This window comes from Sphaeramia orbicularis, chromosome 16 (genome assembly GCF_902148855.1).
Source record: "Sphaeramia orbicularis chromosome 16, fSphaOr1.1, whole genome shotgun sequence".
In the NCBI taxonomy this organism is placed as follows: domain Eukaryota; kingdom Metazoa; phylum Chordata; class Actinopteri; order Kurtiformes; family Apogonidae; genus Sphaeramia; species Sphaeramia orbicularis.
Genome location: NC_043972.1, coordinates 19,118,719 through 19,140,778, shown reverse-complemented (window position 1 = coordinate 19,140,778; position 22,060 = coordinate 19,118,719). Strand labels below are relative to the sequence as shown.

General features: G+C 36.7%; 1 protein-coding gene and 1 long non-coding RNA gene across 3 annotated transcripts; one reads left to right on the top strand and one right to left on the bottom strand.

Annotated features, from left to right (window-relative positions):
- The first annotated feature begins 2,165 nt into the window (after window positions 1–2,165).
- On the top strand, window positions 2,166–3,643 carry LOC115434843 (uncharacterized). Its single transcript, XR_003937601.1, has 3 exons — window positions 2,166–2,195; window positions 3,108–3,226; window positions 3,355–3,643. It is a non-coding gene; the product is annotated as an uncharacterized LOC115434843 (long non-coding RNA).
- A 5,835-nt stretch (window positions 3,644–9,478) lies between these two features.
- Window positions 9,479–21,050, bottom strand: LOC115435942 (C-type lectin domain family 9 member A-like). Of its 2 annotated transcripts, XM_030158578.1 has the most exons (10): window positions 20,922–21,050; window positions 19,175–19,222; window positions 18,489–18,545; window positions 17,663–17,740; window positions 16,731–16,802; window positions 16,458–16,568; window positions 12,414–12,608; window positions 11,337–11,488; window positions 9,895–10,013; window positions 9,479–9,752 (listed from the first exon to the last, which is right to left on the bottom strand). In XM_030158578.1, exons 1-10 carry the CDS (start codon window positions 20,974–20,976, stop codon window positions 9,605–9,607), a joined length of 1,035 nt encoding a protein of 344 aa, XP_030014438.1. In that variant the 5' UTR covers window positions 20,977–21,050; the 3' UTR covers window positions 9,479–9,604. The 2 variants fall into 2 exon arrangements, with proteins under 2 accessions (XP_030014438.1, XP_030014439.1); XM_030158579.1 differs by lacking the exon at window positions 18,489–18,545 and having other exon boundaries at window positions 16,731–16,793.
- Window positions 21,051–22,060: the final 1,010 nt, after the last annotated feature.

Below are 22,060 nucleotides of genomic sequence, written 5' to 3'. Positions count from 1 at the left end.
AAGTAATTCTGATGTCCAAACCCAACTAAGTCCTACAGTTGCTCAAAAAAAAAACCAAACAAACAAAAAAAAAAACATCACTGACTGTAGTATTATCTGAGGGGGAAACATTAAAAACATATATCTTTACTTCATTTGAAGTTTAACAAAATAACATAAGTCTGAAAGTGAACTGTTGATAAATTATCATTGTTGATTTCATTTTCAACTCATTTACATGTGATCACTGACCTCATACCTTATAAGACTCCTTTTTGCCCACACTCAGTTCATTATCTGATTTACCGTCTGTTTTGTTGAGCACATTTATCACTTAAGACCAATTTTGTGAGAGAGAATTAATTTGCACCAATAGAACAGGCTTTGAAATAAAAATCAGTCGCATCTGTTGGTCACATGAATGTGTCTTGGATTCCTTCAAAACATTCTGTAGTGATTGTGTGATAGGAAAAAAGGAACTTTTAATAAATGTATAATGTTGAAGTTAAAAATACATTGTCATGTGACTTCATGCACTATTCTCACTGAGTCAAAATCTTATTTCTGTTATTCAGCTAAAAAAGATACACAATCATTGTATTGTGAAGTGTCACCTAAAAGGCCTGTTACTGAGGAAAGTTCTCTGGTACCATGTAAGTTATGTACATTTTTTATCTTTATAAATGCTGAATAAAAATGTATCAAATTCATTAGAGGAATTTGACTCAAACAGTGACTTTAAAAGTGTATAACAGTCATCAGTTTATATTGGAACTGTGAGATGAAAAGTCAGATTTCAACAGATGGGTGCAGCATTTTATTAGCCTGGTAGTGCTGGAGTAATTTTTTCAAATCAGAATTACTCTGAGAAATTTCTGTTCATTTTTGGTTTCCAAAAGGCAATGGCAAAAAGATGTCTGGATAAAAGGTCAGACCTACAACTTGTTAGAGCAATGGCACAGGGAACACTGAATTGGTAAATAAACTTGACAAATGCTGTTGGAATGTTGGAACATAACTTTCTTCTCAAGCTTTTTCTTGCAACTGGATGAGAATGTTTTCAGGTAAATCAGTTAGGGCTGTTTAATATAAAGATTTGCTCCCTTTTTTTTAATGCATTTTCCATTAGCACATAGTTACAATTGTTAACATTTACAAAACAACTGAATATGAATACAGTCGTAAAGGGTTCTACTGCACTGAAGCCCTTTGTCTCCATCAGTTAACTGACAGCTGAGTTCTGAGTGTAAGTCAGTTTGTGAATGGAGATGGTGTCAGACTGGTGCCAGTTGTGTCTAGTTCCCATATTCACTCTGAACATCGCCTGTCATTCAAAGCTGCATTTGAAGAACCGTCTCCTTACTAACAGATATGAAAAAGGCTGAAAAATGTCAATATTTGTATCTTTAGCTGCATGTTTTGTGAAACTGTCCTTCATCCTTCAGCTGGTGACCATCAGCTTCATCATCTACTGTGAGTTTCAACACACTGCATCAAATTTAAATCAGTTAAAAACAGACTCTAAGCTGGCATTATATTCTAACTGTACAAGGAATATATTAGTTTCAGAATATGTGCAGGTTGTGAACAGATGTTTTAAATACGCATATCATGTTGAGACTGAATTATTGTTGTTGGGGTGGGGGCACGGGGGCTTTTGTCACTCTCACTATAGTAGCGGTGATGATGAGCAATAACAAAGTCAACGTGAGTGACCTCTCAGCAGAAAACCAGCAGCTGAATGCCGAGAAGAACATTTTAGAGTTTAAGATAGAAGAGCTGACCAGACAGAGGGATAGTCTCAACTGGACGATTGGAGTCATAATGAAGTTTGACAGTTTTTCCGTGAACAACTTTTGTCCACAAAAAAGTAAGTGTCTGGTTATGTAAACCTAAGATATGCACTTGTGTTCTTAAGTGTTAAATTAGCACTTAAAGCACAGTAACGATAACTTTGTGACAAACTTTCACACTACTGAAAAAACTGACCCCCCCATACACACACACACACCACCACCACCCAAAAAAAACCAAAACATTATTTTGCATGTTTCATGAAACCAGAGTGTGAGCCATGTCAGAGAGGCTGGATTCAGTTCCAGGAGAAGTGTCACTACTTTTACCAAGAATCTCGTTGGAAAACCTGGTCTGACAGTCGTGTATGGTGTATGGACCAAGCAGGAGATCTTGTTGTTATTGAAACATTACAAGAACAGGTGAGCGCTATTATCATCTGCTTTTCAATCTTTAAATTATGTGAATTCATGTTATTTAAAATGTTAACAATAAAGAAACATGTAAAAGACAGCAAACTAATGTTTTTTTTCCTTTTAAATGTCATGGATTTTTTTTTTTCCATAGATTGCATTGGATTTTTAAACATGTAGGGAACTTTTTTATTAGATAAATGAATTAGTGCTAAATATGCTTGATGACATATCCTGATGACAGCTGAACCTTTATCATAAGGTGTTTGAGGGAATACAAAAGGGAGTAAGAATGGCTGATTATATCCTCTTATTGGGAAATATGGAAAACTGGGACATTAGTATGGATGCAAATATAACAAGTGTGCTTAGATGAATGAGTCCTTCAGAAAATGAATCAAATCCACAAAAGTAATCCATGCTTGTTTTTTGGGAGATTAAATCCTGGCTGTTGGTTTCATTTAACACAATGCTTTCTGAGTTCAGGGAAACAAATGAAATCAGAATAAGAAATGAGAGAGGTGGATCAGCTTCCATTGTTCTCTCCTGTTCAATTATTGCCAGCACATAGGTGGTAGGAAATAAATATATATCAATATAGTTGATATGCTGCCTAGTTCTATCAGATAAAATATTCCATATAATAACATCCAACCTATACTGACTGACATAAGCACTATTTTGCAAAAAAACAAACAAACAAACAAAAAAAAGTCATGTGTCATGGTAGTGTTTGTTTCTTGTTTATTCAATGCATTGTTTATTATGATTGTTATTGCTATTGTTAGAATATTACGGGTTCTGTGTCATTTATATATCAAATGAGATTACTTCCTCACTGTGGTGCAGATTCATACGTTATTTTACTTCCCTGTGGATGATGACAGTAAGTAAACCACTGTGCTACATTATCATTTACAGGAATTCATCAGCGAGAACATACGACACTACTACAGTAAGTTTCATGGATTCTGGATTGGGTTATGACAAGATGCTGACCAAAACTGGGTATGGGTTGATGGACATAAAGACACTTTAGGGTGAGAAGGATATTTAACCAATTGGTTTATTATTTCTTAATATGCCATTGGACTTTACTGCCTTTAGAAGTACTAGCACCAATAGAAAGGATATTACATACACTGACATTCATGTTCTGTGTTTGAAGGTATTGGATAAATGAGCCGTTTGGTCCCTCTGGTTCAAATGTGCTGATGATTCCTGGGAGGCCTCCAAACAGCAGTTGGGATAAAGCAGAAGACAATATGAGAGACAAATTCATCTGTGAGACTGAACCCCTGATCAAGTCCTTCAATTAGATCTGTGGTTTCACTTGTTACTTTAATATGAATATGTCTTATCACAGCCAGACATATATTAAACCAATACAATTTTCTATTCTTGTCTTAATATCTCGCTATCATGAATATCTTGCTGTAGGAGATCATTTCTGCTAGAAAGAGGGAAGTAGCAAAATGTAGCATATGAATATAAAATTATTAGCTCAAAATTATGATAGAAGGTTAATAGGATTTTGCAACTTGTTAATTTGACTACCAACAAATATGTTTAAAACTATCAAAACACATTTTCACCAAATTAAAATATTATACACTTAAAAAACCTGACAGAAATGAACAAATGTGAAATTTCAGTATCAGTGTTTAGCTACCACTAGTCGCTTTTCCATTGGACGTCTGTACAAAACTTTGCCGATATTTACCAAATGTTGAAAAAATAGAAGTGCGTAATGTCGGTTTTTCCATTAAATCACAAATGCGATGATTTGTTTATTTATTATCGCGACATGACATGAGAAGTCTTTCCATAAACATGGCAACAATCGTAAATATGGTGTTGATTCACAGATATATTCATTATTATTATTTATTATCCCTCTATCTCGTACTACATTTAAAAAAAAATGATTGGGTTTCCTGGTGTATCCACACATATCTTCTTCGCTTGTTGTAACGTCTGTCATCCGGTTTTTTAATTCACTTCACTATTCACACTGCAAAAAAAGGTCTTTCCATTGCAGTTTTGCGTGATATACCATTTGCACTACACCTGAAAAACCACCTCTTGCCGGCGCAAAAACTTTTAATCGAAAAATGAGACTTTTGGCGAAATCGTCGTTTTTCCATTTGGTAAATTTTTATGCGTGAGTTATATTTGCGCAATTTGAGGGTCAAAGGAAAAGCAACTAATGAGCCTTTCTTGCACAGTTACAATAAATGGAATCAAATATTTATATCACTGAGTTAAAAATAACATTTAATTAATGTCCATGTCAGTGTTTCCTAGAATGACTGAGTTCAGTGATGTAAACAAACATTTGTGAAGTGATTAAAGGTAGGCGATCCTGGAAAAATGGTTTGAGCAAGCTACATTTTGAAAATACACAGTTCAAAAGTCCAAACCCCTTTCTTTAGACTTCCCCCCCGAAGCCATACCTCCAGAGTACCGGAACACACAATGCTTGTTCTCCAGGGCCGCCCCCAGGGTCATCATTCAGTCATTTCCATGGGCTGGTTAAAATAATTGGATGGCGTTTTTTTTCAGTCCTGTTTGTTCCACAGGTGACTAACATTTTTTATTTTTGTGTTAGAGCATTTAATTAATTTCTTGCAATTGGGGTGTGAAGGGGGTTTTAAGTAATATAGTAAAAAATGCTCCAGGAAAACATCTCCTACCCTACCTTTAAGCACAAATAAGGCAGCACAATGTTAGCACGAGGTCAAAACAATTTGTTACGACCCATAGGTGGGTCGTAGTGTTATTCTGTGGGTGTGTCCACTTTTGTCTGGTGTGAGTGGATTATATGTTACAGGTGCTGAGCCAGATGTCTCCCCTGTGATTGGAGCAGCGACATGAGGCGGACCTTTAAAGACCGCGGAGCTGGGCCAGACCCCCGTTGCTCTTCCTCTACTCCCAACCCCGCCTCCATTACGCTAGCGTTACTGTCAGAAGTAGGGGTGGGCTGCCCTGTTGTTTTATCTCGTTTTCTCCTGTTTTTGGTAGGAAGGTTAGACCTTGTATTTTGGTTTCTTTTGTTTTGCAGGTCAGCCTAATTTCTCAGTGCAGTTTTGTTTGTTGTTTTGGCCAGAGCCCACCCCGAAGTTTCATTTGCTTTTTGTCTAGTTCTCAATATCCTTATGTTGCACCCTGTAAAATAAATAACTTTTTTGTTAAACTTGCACCTCCGTGTCCAGGGTTTTTTTTCTCTGTGGCTTGGGAGTGAGGAAAAGTGATCACAATCTTCATGTTGCACCCCAGGGTCCCCTAGCCGGGGCATAACAAATTATTCTAATCAATACATAGATATAGCATGTTTCTATGGTGTTTTTTACATGTTTATACATGTTTATTTTTCAGGAGATCAGAATGGGTTTCAGGCAAACAAAGTCAATGTTTATGGAACGCTCCCAATTGTTTCATTCAAGTTTCACAATTAAAATGCTGTGCTATGCTAGCACAATTATTAATCAATTTGACAGTATCATAACAAATTATTTGGATTAACAGAACCAAAACATGAACTCTACATTGAAATGTGAAACTTTTGAATGCACTTTGTGTATGTAAATTTCTGACCTCAGCTGTATGTAAAAGAATTAAACATTAAATGGTTCATTTTGAAGCACAGTTAGGCTTGCCTGGCCTTGTCAGTTTTTTCTGATCTGAGGGATTTTGTCAACAGGCGCAGATCTAAATGGCCGCAACTGGATAGACCTACAACCAATCAGAGTAATGAGCCAGCCAGTAAATTAAACTGACCAAACACATTCATAAGCATAGGAACACTGTGTTATCAATAAAGGCCATAAGAACAGTTCTTTCTTCTTTTTCTACTTCTTTTCAGGCTTCAGTGAGGATTTTGATTACATCCAACAAAAATTTTTTGATGTCATTAAATGCAACTTTTGATGTTACAAAATTGTTATACCGCTATATATGCTGAATTATGTCCAGTTAAGTACTCACTACTGAAATTAGCCTAAGAAAAGAGTTGACCTTAATTCAGAAAACCACACATAGTGTTGTTGATTCAATGTATACATCAATACATAGATTGTTCAGCACCATGAACAGGGCCATTGATTCCTAAATTAAGATAATTCTGCACCGCAACGAGCAACTCACACTCATCAACAGGCACCATGAATAGACTCTGTTCACCTTCTATACAGCCCCTTTATCGCTCCATTACAGATCACAGTCCTCACTGTTCTCACTGCAATCTTACCTTCTCCACAGTATTAGTCGTTGTTCTCTTCAGTCTTCCTGTCAACACTCCAAACAGTGGGTTATTAAGGGAAGCCTTGTCTGTTTTCTGTGGACCCTGTCATCAAATAAAGACTGACTGATTGATTTAACATCTGCTCAGCTGTGAGTCCTATATCTACTGTTGTAATACTGAACTGATACAAGGATGGCTCATTTTGTTCCATGCACGTTGTCTGTCCTCCTCATATCAAATACACTACTGTATTTCTATACACTTTCAGATCTTTGCTTGAGAGTCTGGTTTCGACTGGCTCTATATGTAAAGTGTCATGAGATAACTTTTGTTATGATTTGGCGCTAATATAAATAAAATTTGATTGATTAACTGATTGATTTGCTGATCCATTACAGCTTTTACTTTAATCAGGCATGCTGACAGTCTTGTCCCCGTAAAGCTTTCTGAATGAAGTGTTTTTCTAAAAACGATTTTTGTTACCTCCGCCAAGGAGGTTATGTTTTTGCCAGGGTTTGTTGGTCTGTCCATTAGTGTGCAACATAACTCAAAAAGTTATGGACAGATTTGGATGAAATTTTCAGGGTTTGTTGGAAATGGGATAAGGAAGAAATGATTAAATTTTGGTGGTGATCGGGCCCACGGGGGGGGGGGCCACTGATCAGCCTTGGCGGAGGTCTGCGCTCTCCGAGTGCTTCTAGTTTTTTATGTTATATACTTGCACACTGGCAACTGGGATTTACTTCCATTCATTTGATGTTTCTCATCTTTACATTATGGCTTTTCCCCTCCTTGTGTTTTTGTCTGTTTTGTTATTATCAATTAATCTGCCAATTGTTTCTGTCGTTGATCAAATTATTTTCTCTGCTTATAAAAAAAAAAAAAAAAAAGAACAAATGTCTCCTAAAATTTCTCTCATAACTTTAAACTTGTTTATGTCATGACTGATTGAGGAATGAAACCCAAATGCACGACTGCTAGAATATCTTAAAAATGAACAGTCTTTATTCTAAAGTACAAAAACACAAAATCACTCTCTCATGGCAAAATATCAAAATATATGAAATCACAAGAAAGCACAAAATCTCTCACAGAGGAGGAAAAAACTGGAACAAAAGAAAGATTTTCCAAAAACAAAAAATCACTCTATGAGGAAAAACTGCAATCCACTTTGTAAAAGTAGCAAAAGAACATTTAAGCAAGTACACGAGATTTCACAAGACAAGGTGACGAGATGCTGGTTCTTCTGGGACAGAACAAGATGAACTGGCACAGGACAAAGGGAGACAAGGACAATATATACACACCAAGTAATGGGGAACAGGTGGAAACAATTAGGGGGTGAGAGGACACTCAGACAGACTGGAAAGACAAGTTATCAGACACATAGGAACAAACTGTTTACAAAATAAAAGCCACAGAACAAAAAAATGACTACATTTTCATAGACATGACAGTTTAACCTTTATTAATAAAGTAAGAGTGAGAACACGCCGCATGATAAAATACCACTCAATACCACTCACATGAAATACAAGATACATGAAAAAACCACCATCTTTTTAAACTCAAGGTGCCTAATGTAGAATTGCTTTTCCTTTAATTCTTTAATTCATTTGTGGGCCAAAAACACAAAAGATAGAAACGGAAAATCCTCACAACTGAAAAGCTGCAACCTGAACAATGTTGGAGTTGTTATAGGATTTTTGAATATCATTCCAGTTTCTATATGGATTTTAATCTTTTTTTTTTTTTTACATGTCAACAAAGAATATTAATATTTAAGTCTGTAACCATAAGCAAATAGAAAACTGTTTTAATTAGTTTTTATTTTAAACCACAACCTGCACAATTTACAAGACACTTAAGACAGATGTAAAAAAATAGTTTGTTCAAAACCAAAAAACAAAACAATGATAGACAATATGCAGTAATTCAAAGAATTACATTAACTTTGTGCTTTAAGATCCCAAAAAGATTGAGAGAGTGGTTTCAAATGTTAATATTTTGGCAGATTTGGTCATTATGTACAGTCAGAAAACAGTAATTTACACATTTTGGAACATAACACAGAATAAGCTGACCACAGAAGCACAGGCTGATTCTTTATTAGTGCTTAATCAGTATATGAATATTTTCTGTACATTATTAGTGACCACTGTATCTAAAGTGATCTAGACATCATGTAATATTCCACAGATGTTTGAACCCACAGTGGTTCATGGTGAAAATTTTTATTTTTCCATTGTAGATCTATATTTTTTTCTGTAAAACCCTTTAAAATGCATCACATATAAGCTATGGATGTCTTGGGTTTTCATTACAACACTAAAGGTTCTGGCCTGAGAAGATGATTTTGTTTTTAACTGGTATAAAAAGGTAAAGTGAATTGAAGTGACATGGAAATGACCTGGATTATGAATATAATAAAAACAGTTTTTTTTTTCAAACAATCAAATATGAACTCTCAATCTGCAACTTATAATATAAGCTCAGTTTTTGTTCACACTCTTTCATTATATCTAATTTTTTGCTTGCTTGCAGAAACAAGATCTAATTACAGTCTTAATAAACACGCCGCTGTACGATGAGCATGTTGTTTTAACCCATAAAGACCCAGTGCTACTTTTGTGTCAGTTCTCAGATGAATTCTTCTCTATATTGAACATTTCTTAAGCAATTTGTCACCATTTATTATAATATTATCCTCTGTATTTTGCGTATTTTTAAGTGAAAATCAGGTATTTTCCTATATTTAATTCAATGATCATGTAGATGTTCATAAAAGCTCGGATTAAAGTTGAGGGTTTTTGTATCAGAAACAGAAAAAGCTGAAGAAAATGTGACTTTTTCAGTAAAGATATCAGTAACTCAACTAAAAATAAGCTTCTCCATCCACTGTCATTGATCCAACTCCGTGGGTTTTACTGGTGAATCGATGTTGTAGAAGATGGCGGTGTTTCCACGTTCACCACGGAGCCTCTGAATATCCAAATGGGTCATATCTGACGGCCGTGAAAAGGTGACATACTGTATTTTACACCAATTATTAACATGCATTGATAGGATTAATGGATCACCAGATATTAAACAGTTTCGATCAGTAGATGGTTTAGGTCGATGGTGAATATTTGGGTCTTTGTGGGTTAAAGCAGGAATAAGGTAGAAAAGCAAACTAGAAGGACTTAAGCAGGATTTCTTGCTCACAGATGAATTTGTTCCACATTTCGCCCTCTGCTTTGTCCCAGCTGGCATTTGTAGGCCTCCCAGGAATCATTAGTGCATATGAACCGACAGGGCCAAAAGGCTCTTGTATCCAGAACCTGTAAACATAGAACATGAATATCAGTGTGTTCAATAACATTTCTACCAAAGTAAAATCAATGTGTCTGTAAAACTGGAAAAATCCTGTTCTTTCACAAACATCAAATGTGTCATAAACCACTTATTACATATTCTTCTCACCCTAGAGTGTCGTTACGTCCATCAACCCACAGCCAGTTTTTGTCAGAATCTTGTCGCAGTCCAAGCCAGAATCCATGGAAGTTACTGTAGTAGTATTTTATGTTCTCACTAACGAATTCCTGTAAATGGTAATATAGCACAGCAGGTCTCTTAGTTTTTCTTTCATCAGCCTCAATGAAGTAGCATGGTAATAAACATGGTAATGAACATGGTAATGACGTATCTCATGAGTTTAGCTATGTAAATGCACAATGTAAACTATAATAGACACCTGAGACATAAATAACTCAGTCATAGTGACACTAAACATGAGAGAAAGCTTTGTTTTTCAGCTCACCTCCCCTTGGTTTTGCAGTCCTGGTAAATCCTGGTAACTTTACTATGGACTGCTATGTTATTATTATTATTATTATTATTATTATTATCATTATTATTATTATTATTATTATTATTATTACCTCCGCCAAGGAGGTTAAGTTTTTGCCAGGGTTTGTTTGTCTGTTTGTTTGTTTGTTTGTTTGTCTGTCCGTTAGTGTGCAACATAACTCAAAAAGTTATGGACAGATTTGGATGAAATTTTCAGGGTTTGTTGGAAATGGGATGAGGAAGAAATGATTAAATTTTGGTGGTGATCGGGGGTGGGGGGGCCCACAGGGGGGGCCACTGATCAGCCTTGGCGGAGGTCTGCGCTCTCCAAGTGCTTCTAGTTATTGTTGTTGTCGTTGTTGCTGTTATTATTATTATTGTTATTATTATTATTATTATTATTAATTTAGAACATGCAAAGAAACAAAATAAAACAAAACGAAGCAAATTAAGACAAAAACAAACTAACATTTAAACTAGAAGCACTCGGAGAGCGCAGACCTCCGCCAAGGCTGATCAGTGGGCCCCCCTGTGGGCCCCCCCACCCCCGATCACCCCCAAAAGTTAATCATTTCTTCCTTATCCCATTTCCAACAAACCCTGAAAATTTCATCAAAATCTGTCCATAACTTTTTGAGTTATGTTGCACACTAACGGACAGACAAACAAAGAGACAAACAAACCCTGGGAAAAACATAACCTCCTTGGCGGAGGTAATAATTAACAGAATCTTTCTTCAAGCACGTACAAGTCTGAATTTTGCATGGTCGAAAAAGGAGTAGGAAGAAGTATAAACTTATTTAATCCAACTGGAGAATTATTATTGGAGAATATTTGATTATTACTACAGATTCGATCATCTTTAGCTGCATATTTCTTCAGAAACATTTAAATTCCATGTGCTGATTTGCAAAAGCATTAAATAAAAACCTGAGCTTAAACATTAAAAACATTGCGTGTGTAAGATAAGTTCTTCAGTATCTGTTATAGTTTGCTTCAGTTAGGCTTTTTAAATATCATATAAGTACCGACTTCAAAGGAACAGATGTTAAAATGAAGAGGATAACAGCGCTCACCTGCTCTTCTACAGTTTCAGTAACAATGAGATCTGAATTTTCCTGCTTGCAATATTCACGACTGTCATTCCAAGTCTTCCAAGAAGATTCTGAGTAAAAGTAGTAGCACTTTTCCTGGAACTGAATCCATCCTGTCTGACATGGCTGACATTCTGGTGTCAAAATATGAACAGAAATTAGAATCCAATATTCTTTCACAGCACCTTCCACAGTGAAAGTTTGGCTCATCAAAGATAAAGATAAAGAAATGTAACAACAAGAACAGCAAGAAGTCAGAAAAAAAAACACATTTAAGAAGCACCATAACCAAACCCAAGTGTGGGAACACAATTAATCTGGGGCTCATGTTACAGGTAGGATAGATCTGGCACTTTCCGTCTAAAACAGAAGGGACTGATATGACGACTAGCAACAGAGGAACACTAAAAACACCACTGGATCGCATGTACACCACCAGTGATGAATTCATCCTACAAATACTATTGTCTGTGTTTCTAAAATGTGACTCATCTTAGTCATCTCTGCTCTGAAGCGCCACAAAATAAGTAAAAACATGATAAATTAGAGCTGACAAGGTGTGAATAACCCTCCTACTCTAAAAATGTGAAGGCTCTTATTTGAGTCAGTGTATGTTTTGTCTGCTCTGGGCCTTTTAGTTACGGTCATAAAAACCGTGGTTCAAACTATGATACAGTAATGCATCCAAAACCATATGCCACCGGTCATGAAACGAAAAAAAAGAAGAAAACAACTTATTTTCAGGTGATTTTACACTTACAAAAACCTAATTTGGAATATTATTCTGCGTTTAAGTCCGTCTAAATCACTCTAAATCTTACATGCTGTACTTTTAATCATATTATTCTCAAAATCAACCAAGTTGTCAGATATTTTTGGTGGAATTAAATAAGTTTCCCGTGAACAATGTAGAACTAGAATAACACAGAATAACATTTTTACTTCTTAGAAATTCTGTTCTGAATTTGTCTTGTAATTCTAATCAAATTGCAAGTATCTAATTGCATGGGATGTCAGTGAGACGCAGGATAAATTTGGTCTACAGGAAGAGAATCTCACTTTTTTGTGGACAGAATTTTTCCATGGGGAAGGTGGTGAACTTCATCATGACTCCCAATGTCCAGTTGAGACTGTCCCTCTGTCTGATCATCTCCTCTGTCTTATTCTCCAGGATTCTCTTCTCTGCGATCAGACGTTGGTTTTCCACAGAGAGGCCGCCCAGCTTCACCCTCTCACTGCTCATCGTCACCACAACTACAGAGATAATGTAGAGAAAGTGTGTGCAGGTGAAACTCAACCCATGAAGATCCAAACATCCACTGTCGACCTGAACTGTCAACTGATATAAACTGTTTAATACCTGTTTATCCACTAATCCTATCAATACATGTAAATCATTGGTGTAAAATACAGTTTGTTATCTTTTCATGGTCATCAGATATGACCCATTTGCACATAAAGAGGCTCCGTGGTGAACGTGGAAACACCATCATCATCTACAACATTGATTCGCTAATAAAACCGATGGAGTTGGATCAATAACAGTGGATGGACACACTTGGTTTATGGTCATTTAAGGATATACACTACCAGCCAAAAGTTTGGACTCACCTGTTTTTTCTTTATTTTCATGACTATTTACATTGTCACTGAAGGCATCACAACTATGAATGAATATATATGGAATTATGTAGTTTAAAGGTCCCGTATTATGCTATTTTTCAGTCACGTCATATAGGTCTCAGAAGCCCAAAAACATAGTATTTAAGTTTGTTCGCCCCAAAATCATCCTTTTTTCGGAGTTTCAGCGGTCGAAAAGTCACTCTCACCAGCCCTCCTCAGAACAGGCTGTTTCTGGGCCTACTTCCGGGTATGCAAATGAACGCATCTGTCCACGCCCACTCCCCCTCCCCTCTCTGGGAGAGGAAGCGGCTTCCGCTAGCGGTACTACACGCTAATGTTGACTGTGAAGCCATGGCTCTCTCGTCTACAATACACATGTCTCAGACAGAACGTCTTTCCAAACACTGGCTTTCTTTGCCTTGAGGCGTGATTGAGCCCCGACGGAAAACGGCGGTGTTGTGTCGGGTTCGTGGACCTGACACGGAAAGACGCCTGCCGCCACTAATGCAGGCAGCTACAAACAAGCTTGATGCTAACTATACTGATGCCAACCACAAAAGGCCCATGTTCAAAGTAGTTCTGTTGAATGTCTCTTGATATTATCAGCTCTTGCATGTTAAAGCTGCAGTATGTAGGATTGTGGCCAAAACTGGTACTGCAATCACATTCAAAATACTTTAGAACGTGGTATACCCTCCTCCTGCCCCCAGGCTACGGGTTGCCAGATCCCGCATGAGCATCTACTACTAGCGTTTCCTCTAATCCTTGCCACCACACCATAAATTTCATACAAAAAAATCATCACCAGACTTATTCTACATCAGTCTAATATATAACAGGCCAGGACAAACGTCCTGCCCGCTCAAATGAAAGTTTGCGAAGATTCAGGAGATAGAGAAAAGGGAAATGAGCCTTAGGTTTCACTTTTACTACAAGCCGCACGATCGCTCTAACCCCCCCACCACCACCACCACCACCACCGAACCACGGACACCGGACTACCGACACCCCCCCCCCCCAACCACGGACAGCAGACTACCGACACCCCCCCCACACACCGAACCACGGACGCCGAACTACCGAACCGCCCCCCCTTCCGGACTACCGATCCCCCCCACACACACCGAACCACAGACGCCGAACTACCAACCGAACCCCCCCACCGAACCACGGACACCGGACTACCGACCCCCCCCAACCAAACCACGGAATCCGAGCTACCGACCCCTCCACCCCCACCCCTCCGACTGAACCACGGACCGAACCCCCCCCCCCCCCCCCCCCCCCCCCCGTTCGGATTACACACCGCTAAATGAACAGGTCACTTCCACAGAAAACACTGTACTACAAGGAGCTACCATAGCAAGAGACAAGTCCTACACCGGTACCCGGTCTGTTCACCAGTCCCGGACTGGCAGTCTCTTCACCGGGGCCAGGAGAAAAGACTGCTGCCCGGCCCCGGAAGAAGCGACCAGGTGAAGAGGCCGCAACCCCGGCTCTCAGTGGTTCTTACTGGTGGTCAGACTAAGGCAGAGCCGGTGTCAGTCTTCAGATCCTTCTCCTCTTTCATCTGTCTCCATGTTTCTGAATCATCTCCTATACATCTCCTTGTTTTATTTGTCACTTTGTCACAATGTATTTGGGAATAATAAGAGGCCTTTTAGGTTTAATAACGTCAGACATTTGTTATCAGAAATGTTCCAGCTGCAGCCCACTGGGAACTGGCAACCTGGATGCTGAAAGGCTACTGACTCTGTGATTAGCAGATAGGTGATGGGCGGGGCATCAGACCAAAACACACAATGTCAACATAAACATCATTTCGGGGCTAACACTGAGCTTTTCAACTGCACAAATTCTGGCTGGACTACTACTGTCAGTGAGATCAGTATTTGAAATGAACATGATTCCTTAATGTCTCGTGACAGTCAAGGCCATTTTACACTTACTTAGAACATAATTCCTACATACTGCAGCTTTAACGGGGACGGAAACGTTAGCAGCAGTAACCGAGCTATGTTAGTTGCCATGCTAACGTTAGACGTACACATCAACAAACACAAGCTTATCCGTAATGTAGGGTTATGCTGTAAAGATACAAAAAAAATGATAAGAACTTACATCTCCCACACTTCTACTTGGGTCACGAAGCGTTGGTACTGCGTCCTTCTTGATTCGCAGTCTTTGTGCTAAGCCGGAGCTGTATGGGCCCATGTTCGAAAAACACTCGTCCGTGAAATGCCGGGCACACACATACAAGCGTTTGGGAATGTTGTTTGGTACATGACCATCACAGATAGAATCCAGCCACTTTTTTCGGAGAGGCTCGGAAGTGGGGAGCAAAAATAAACTTTCGTGTTGGTGTGTGCAGCCAACAACACCACAACTTGCGTGTCTCGCCTTCGCCATGTTTGTTGTCCAAGAAGTACTTTGCCAGGGCGGGGCTCGCTTTGCCAGGGTGGGGGCACAGTCAGGGGGAGGAGTTAAATCCGCTTATGTCATCATAAGTGGACCCAACACAAACTCGGCCGTTTGAGCAGGCATTTTCACTAAATGTGGTGTTGCAAGGGAGGGAGGAAACAGACAGTTTTCAAATTCGAACCTCATAATGAGGCTACTGCAACACACGCTACTGTAAGAAAACTTTCACAAACTGAGATTTGCATAATACGGAACCTTTAAAAAAGTGGGACATAATTCATGTTTTATATTTTAGATTCTTCAAAATAGCCACATTTTGCTTTTATTATTCCATTGCACATTCTTGGCATTCTCTTGATGAGCTTCATGAGGTAGTCACCTAAAATGTTTTCCAAAAGTCTTGAAGGAGTTCCCAATGATGTTGAGCACTTATTGGCCATCTGAGGTCCATCTCATATCATTTAAATGAGAAGGTGAGTCCAAACTTTTGACTGGTAGTGTATTATACTGAAAAAGTAACTTTTTCTTAAATTTTCTCTGTTTTTGACATAATAACACTCAACTTTAATATGAGCTTTTATAAACATTTGTATTATCACTGAATTAAATATAGGAAAATACATGATTTAACCTCCTCAGACCCAGGAAATGTCAGCAAAGTACAAGCTTTTTTTGTTTTTTATTAAATAAGTGCCTATATTGGAAACATCATGATGTAACAGTTTTTTCAGATGCAGTTTTTAAAATTTTTATGGAATGTCCTTTGTGGTGGACAGTTTTCTTTTCTTTCTTTTCTTTTCTTTTTTTTTGTATAAAGTTGTGAAACTCTTGTCCACAAATATGGACAGAAAACCCATAGCTGCGTCTTAGGAGGTTAAGTTGAAAAACACAAAATACAGAGGATAATATTATAATAAATTGAGATAAATCACTTACAAAAAGTCAAATATAGAGAAAAAACTATTTTGGAAGTGCCACAAAAGTACCACTGGGTCTTAATGGGTTAAGTCAGTTTAAATGAGCAGTGACTGAGGCTTGCTGAAGTGGGTTGAAACTCACAGTAGATGAGGACAGCGACAATCACCAGCAGAATAACGGAAAATGTGGCAGCAAATGCAGCCAGAACATTGAAGTACTGAAAGTCATGAAAGTTTGGAGCTGACTCAGACCCTGTTAGTAAAGAGAAAAAAAAAAACCAAAACATTGTGACAGACTTTAAAAGTCAATGAGGAATATCAGGGTAAAATAATGACGTTTGCAATTTTCTGTTAAATATGGGTCTTTTAGGGATTTCTTTTACATTTGTGATGCAATAAAATATGCTTTACTTACGTGGTTCAGGAGTCCTTTCCTCATCAGAAGGCTTTTCAGTTTGAGAGTGTAATGTTTGTTCCTCTTTTTTATCTATGACAGAAATAAGAATCTGACTCCTCACATGACAAAATTCTTGGTTTGTTTAGACTTATTACGCAGTTGATTTGACCACTTTATCTAACAAAAACCAAATGCACTCATATGAACTGAAGAACTTGAATAAGTCTTCATTTTTAAAATCCCTTCTTGTTGATGTATATTAATGATGTATATCAAATCGGGCTGTAAAGCCACAGATCATGAGTTTAAAGAAGACCACATTTGGACCAAAATGATGAAAGATTCTAGACTTCTGTTATTTCATTGTCTCAGAATTTCCCTCAAAATCGGCCCTTCCCTTTTTCAGTGAGGACAGAAAATGAGTATTGACGCCATTATTTTTAAGACATCCATCGTCACAATGAAATATGTAACAATACAACACAATAATAAAATGATTAATTATTTAAGTTATAAACCTCAAAAAAGAAAACCCTTGGCAGACATTGATCTGAACAGATTGGTTAAAGTCTATTTTTCCCTGCAACAAGATTAAATGTAAGTCAGTGATATTGTGATTGTGTACGTCAGCATGTCAGTTTTTGTTTTGTGTGATTGTTGCTGGGTCTGGAGCTAGAAGAGTTTAGATGCCACTGACATTAAGTGTTACTGTCAGCATGAAAGGGGTAAAAGTCACTACATTCCTGTTCATGGGTGGATTTATAATCACTAAACTAGATCTGAAATTACATTTTGAACATCACTATTACATCACTGTGGATTATCAGCTATAACATAACAAAATTATCTGTTTCACTGGTGCACATAAGGTTTTTATTTACTGTTTTATATACTGTTTTTAAAGATAGGCAGATAAACTATTCAAAGATCTAAACACATGCAGAACTCACCTGGTACAGGACTACCTTCCTCTTTGGCGGGTGCTTTAACTTCATGCATTTCAGTGCATATTTGTTCCTCTTTTTCCACTGAAGAGATAAATAAGAGTATGACTCAGGTCTACTAATATTACAGTTGTGTTGTACTTTATGTTGAAACAGACCACTAAAGGGTTTTTTTTTTTAATGCGTGAGAAACTCTTTTTCTACTGTCTGGCCAGAGGAGTAGGTGAACTGTTTACTTATTTATTTGAATTGTTTATTTTTTGAGGTTAATATCATTCAGCTACATAAAATCATCAACCTATGATGCCACTTGTAGTTTCTTTCAGTGAAATTATCTAAATCATCCATATATTCTGCATTAGATTGTGGTTTTACATTTTTTTTAAACAAATAAGCTCAGTTAAAAATAAAAAGAAGAAGAAGAAGAAGAAAAAGCCAAAGTTATAATACAGAGTCCCTTTCACTGCTAAGATATGAAATGCAAAATTATTAAACATGTGGGGTTCATTTTTAATTTTCACAAACAATTAATAATGTTACAGAATATAACTATGTAAATATAGAATATTTTACAGAGTTATCCTGTGTCACCATGGTAACAAACAGTGCTGTAAATCCACAAGTGATTCAGTCTTATGACCACTGACTGCACTTCTATCAAATGCACACATTAAAAAAAGTCGAAAAACAAATACGGTATATCTGTTTTGGTCTCAGATGACACTGTATCCATGACACCAGGTATCTGTTTTAGTGTGACTTAATGTCTTCTTAGGGAGGGGATTGCATTGTGACAAGAAAGAATATTATTAAAAAAGAAAACATAACGTACCAGATGCTGGAGAATGAGTTTTATTCACCTCAGCATAGGTTTGTTCCTCTTTTTCCACTGAATGACAAGAAATAATAAAAGAGTGTTACTCAGTTCTACACACACAGACAGTTAATTATGTTGAAACAGGATCATAAGGAATATATTTTTCATGAAGTGATTTTTTTCTTCTGATGGTGGATTGTTGACACAATGTATATTAAAATTAAAATTAAAATTAACGTTACCACAACAGTTATCTCTATCAAGACATTTAATTTCCTGACAGACCACTTCTAAGTCTGGTTTATTTGACACCTAAGTTAACTTTTTAAAAAGTTTTCACAGCGGCAGAATTAATTAAACTACAAATACCTTTTCACTGCTTGTACTCAACATGCAAAACATTTAGATATTCATTCTTTTTAGGGATTTTTTTTTTTTTTTAAACAAAAAAAATAAGATTTAACCATTGTCCTTCAGACTGTTTTGTAGGTGCTATTCTGCTTATTATTATTAGATTAGATTATTATTATTAGGTGTTTTTATTTTAGGATTGACTATAATTCAGTGGTAGAAAAAAAAAAAGAAAAACAAAAAGGACACCATGTTCTGTGTTCATGACATATCCTTAGTGGTGCATTGTGATACACATTGATCAGTATCATAGAGGAATATTATACTTCTCTATATGTAACATAACTTACCTGGTGCAATTTTGACTTCAGAATACAATGTTTGTTCCTCATTTTCCACTGTACAACAAAAGACAATTAAGAATATGACCCAGTAACACTCATAGACACAGTAAATGTAATAATAAACACACAGAATCAAATTGTAGAAAATGTACGGTATGTATTGTAATAAATGTAACTTTGGCTGTAATGCATTACACTGAGCTAAACTTAGACTGACTGCAAAACAGTAATACTAAACTTTTAAAAAGGATTTGTGTTAAACTGTAATTCTAAATAAGATGATGTTGGAACAGTATGTAAAATACAAAAAAAAAAATTAAAAATTAAAGTTATTTTGGCCTGTATTTCACTGTAGACTGAATGATGCTAACATACAGTGTTTCATTTCATTTAATTTGTAAATATGCATCCATTCTTCACATTCAGCTGTAACACATTTAAGAAAAAGATGGAACAGAGGAAATTTGGACAAATGATGAGTTAAAATAATGAAATGACGATGTGACTTTAAGCAGGTGACACGAAGAGGCAATTATTGATATTTGGTTTGAAAGTAGCACCAAGGAGAAGTCGAGATCTTTAGTAGCAAAAATTGGTAGAAAATTGACTGTTTGATGACAAATTTGTGAAAATCATTGAAACGATATAGAAAAAAGAAAGACAAGAAGGCATTTAGATATATCAGGGACAGTAGAAAATAGAATTAGAAGATATTTTTGAGGATGTAAAAAAACAGAACCAGATGGGTCCGGATTACCATAGAGAGCTTTTTCCAAGCTCTACAATATGGACTTAGACACAAAATGTAGTTCAGACTGAGCCCAAACACAGCCTTAAGGTAACTGTCCAGATGAATTGTCAAATTCTTTAGATACAGAGGCGTCTGGGATGGACCAGCACTCACTGGGAATGTGGACTGTCCAGAAGCAAAGGTCTGCACTGGCCTTTGGTCAAAGGTCATCGTCACTTATGTGATTTGACTTCAGTGCTGTTTAGCAGATTTACATTTTACAGAAAGATGATGAAGATGGAGCTACCAGGCAGGAGGCGAACAGGAAGACCAAAGAAAAGATGCATTGATGTGATGAAGGAGAAAGAGATAAAGTCAAAAACACAAAACATAAAATTTGTTGCATTCTGTCAAGAATGAAATAAGTCAAACCAAATTTAAATTTCACTTCATTTCATTTATCTTTTGTAATATCATTCCAACGTCCTCCTATTTGGAGTTACATATGTAGAATAATGTAAGTGCTCTACTCTAAACAGTTTGTGTCCGATAAAATCCAAAGACCAAAATGGGTCCAACAGGGAAGAACTGAGGAAACTATACCAACTAGAAGCAACAAAAACTTTTGAAGTAAATTTTATTGTTAAATTAAGAAGTTTGAGTGTAAGTGGTGTCATTTCCGTACAAAGAGAATCCCTTGTTCCTTATTGTTCCACTGTGATGTTGTATAAAACATTGTTTGAGCTTGTTACTGATTAAATCCAGCTAAAAAACTGAATCTTCTTCAAATAAAGGTTTACACATTTTTGTAAAATTAGATAACTTTTGTGTAATAAACGTGCTTGGCAATTGTTTCTTCTTTGGAAAAGCAAATTCTCAAAAATAGGACACTTTTATGCTCTTGAAATGTATTAATGCACATAGAGAAGTTGGTAAATGTTAAATCAGAGCTTGTTGACATTTTAGCTGAAAACTAACTGATGTGTGATGTGGATGATGTAGAAGTGGAGGAGAGGCACTTACCCTTTGAAGGAACATCTTTGTTTCTGAAAACCACCGTTGTATAATTGTCCTCCATCGTTATGACTATTTGGTGATTTTGAGCAGAAAATGAGAGCACCCCTGATGGTGTAAAAAACTTTACTGAACAGAACTTTCCTGCCTCACCTGATGGAGAACAATCAAAGTTCCCCTTCCTCTCCCTTGTTACTTATATTGTGTAACATTTGTTTGTATGGCTGCAGTGTGTGATGTTTGTGGGTCAGATCGCTGTTGATTATGCACCTGTTTCTGATAACACACACTGCACTTTTGTGACAAACACCGGTGACCTTTAAACATTCACCTCTCAAACTGTTTTTTAGCAAATTTGGTACTTCTCTTCACACATGTTTATGTATCATCATCACTGGACTGTTATGTTCAAGGCCAAAAGTAAAGCACTACCAGCTAAATTACAAGAACTGTTTGTCTTCACTTCAGAGAGGGAAGAGCATAGAAGGAAAGGTCATCTCAAACACCAGTGTGCACGGACAACTTTGAAGCAGATGTGTGTTTCAGTTGTTGGTGTTAAACTCTGAAATTCTCTTTATAATGAGCTGAAGGACTGTAAAAACATATTCCAACTGAAACAAGTGTATAAAGAAAGAAAAATGAGATTATATGAACAGTTATAAGTTTTACATTTGGCTTCATATTTGTTTTTGCATTTTGTGACGTATTTATTTACTTATTTTGGATTAGTAAAATATTTTTGTATCATTTCATCAGGTTTATATTTACTTATGTTTTGTACTTTCTGGACATGTAGTTTTGCACTTGGTTTTGTATTCATTTGGTTCTATCTTTGGATGTATTTAGTTGGTTTGTCTGACTTTATACAGTATGATTTTATAGCTAGTTGTGTATGGCTAACCATTAAGGCCATTATTATTTAGAAGGGGGCAGGAAATATAAGATTTTCTTCATCCTGCTCCTTTTCGAACATGGGTGTGTACATTTTTGTTTACTTGATGATTACTGAATGTTTACTGATGAAATGCACAACCATGAATGAAATAAATGAAAAAAAAAACAAAAAAACAAAACTGCTGATGGATGATTAATGTGGGCTTATGTCACTTAATGTCTACTATACAATAATATAATCTACTGTATGCGTT

Coding starts and splice junctions, on each gene's coding strand:
- LOC115435942 (XM_030158578.1), bottom strand. CDS start 20,976: ATGGAGGACAATTATACAACGGTGGTTTTCAGAAACAAAGATGTTCCT. Junction 11,489..12,413: donor AAAATTCTGTCCACAAAAAA/GTGAGATTCTCT, acceptor TTTTGACACCAG/AATGTCAGCCATGTCAGACA. Junction 9,753..9,894: donor GGACGTAACGACACTCTAGG/GTGAGAAGAATA, acceptor CTATGTTTACAG/GTTCTGGATACAAGAGCCTT.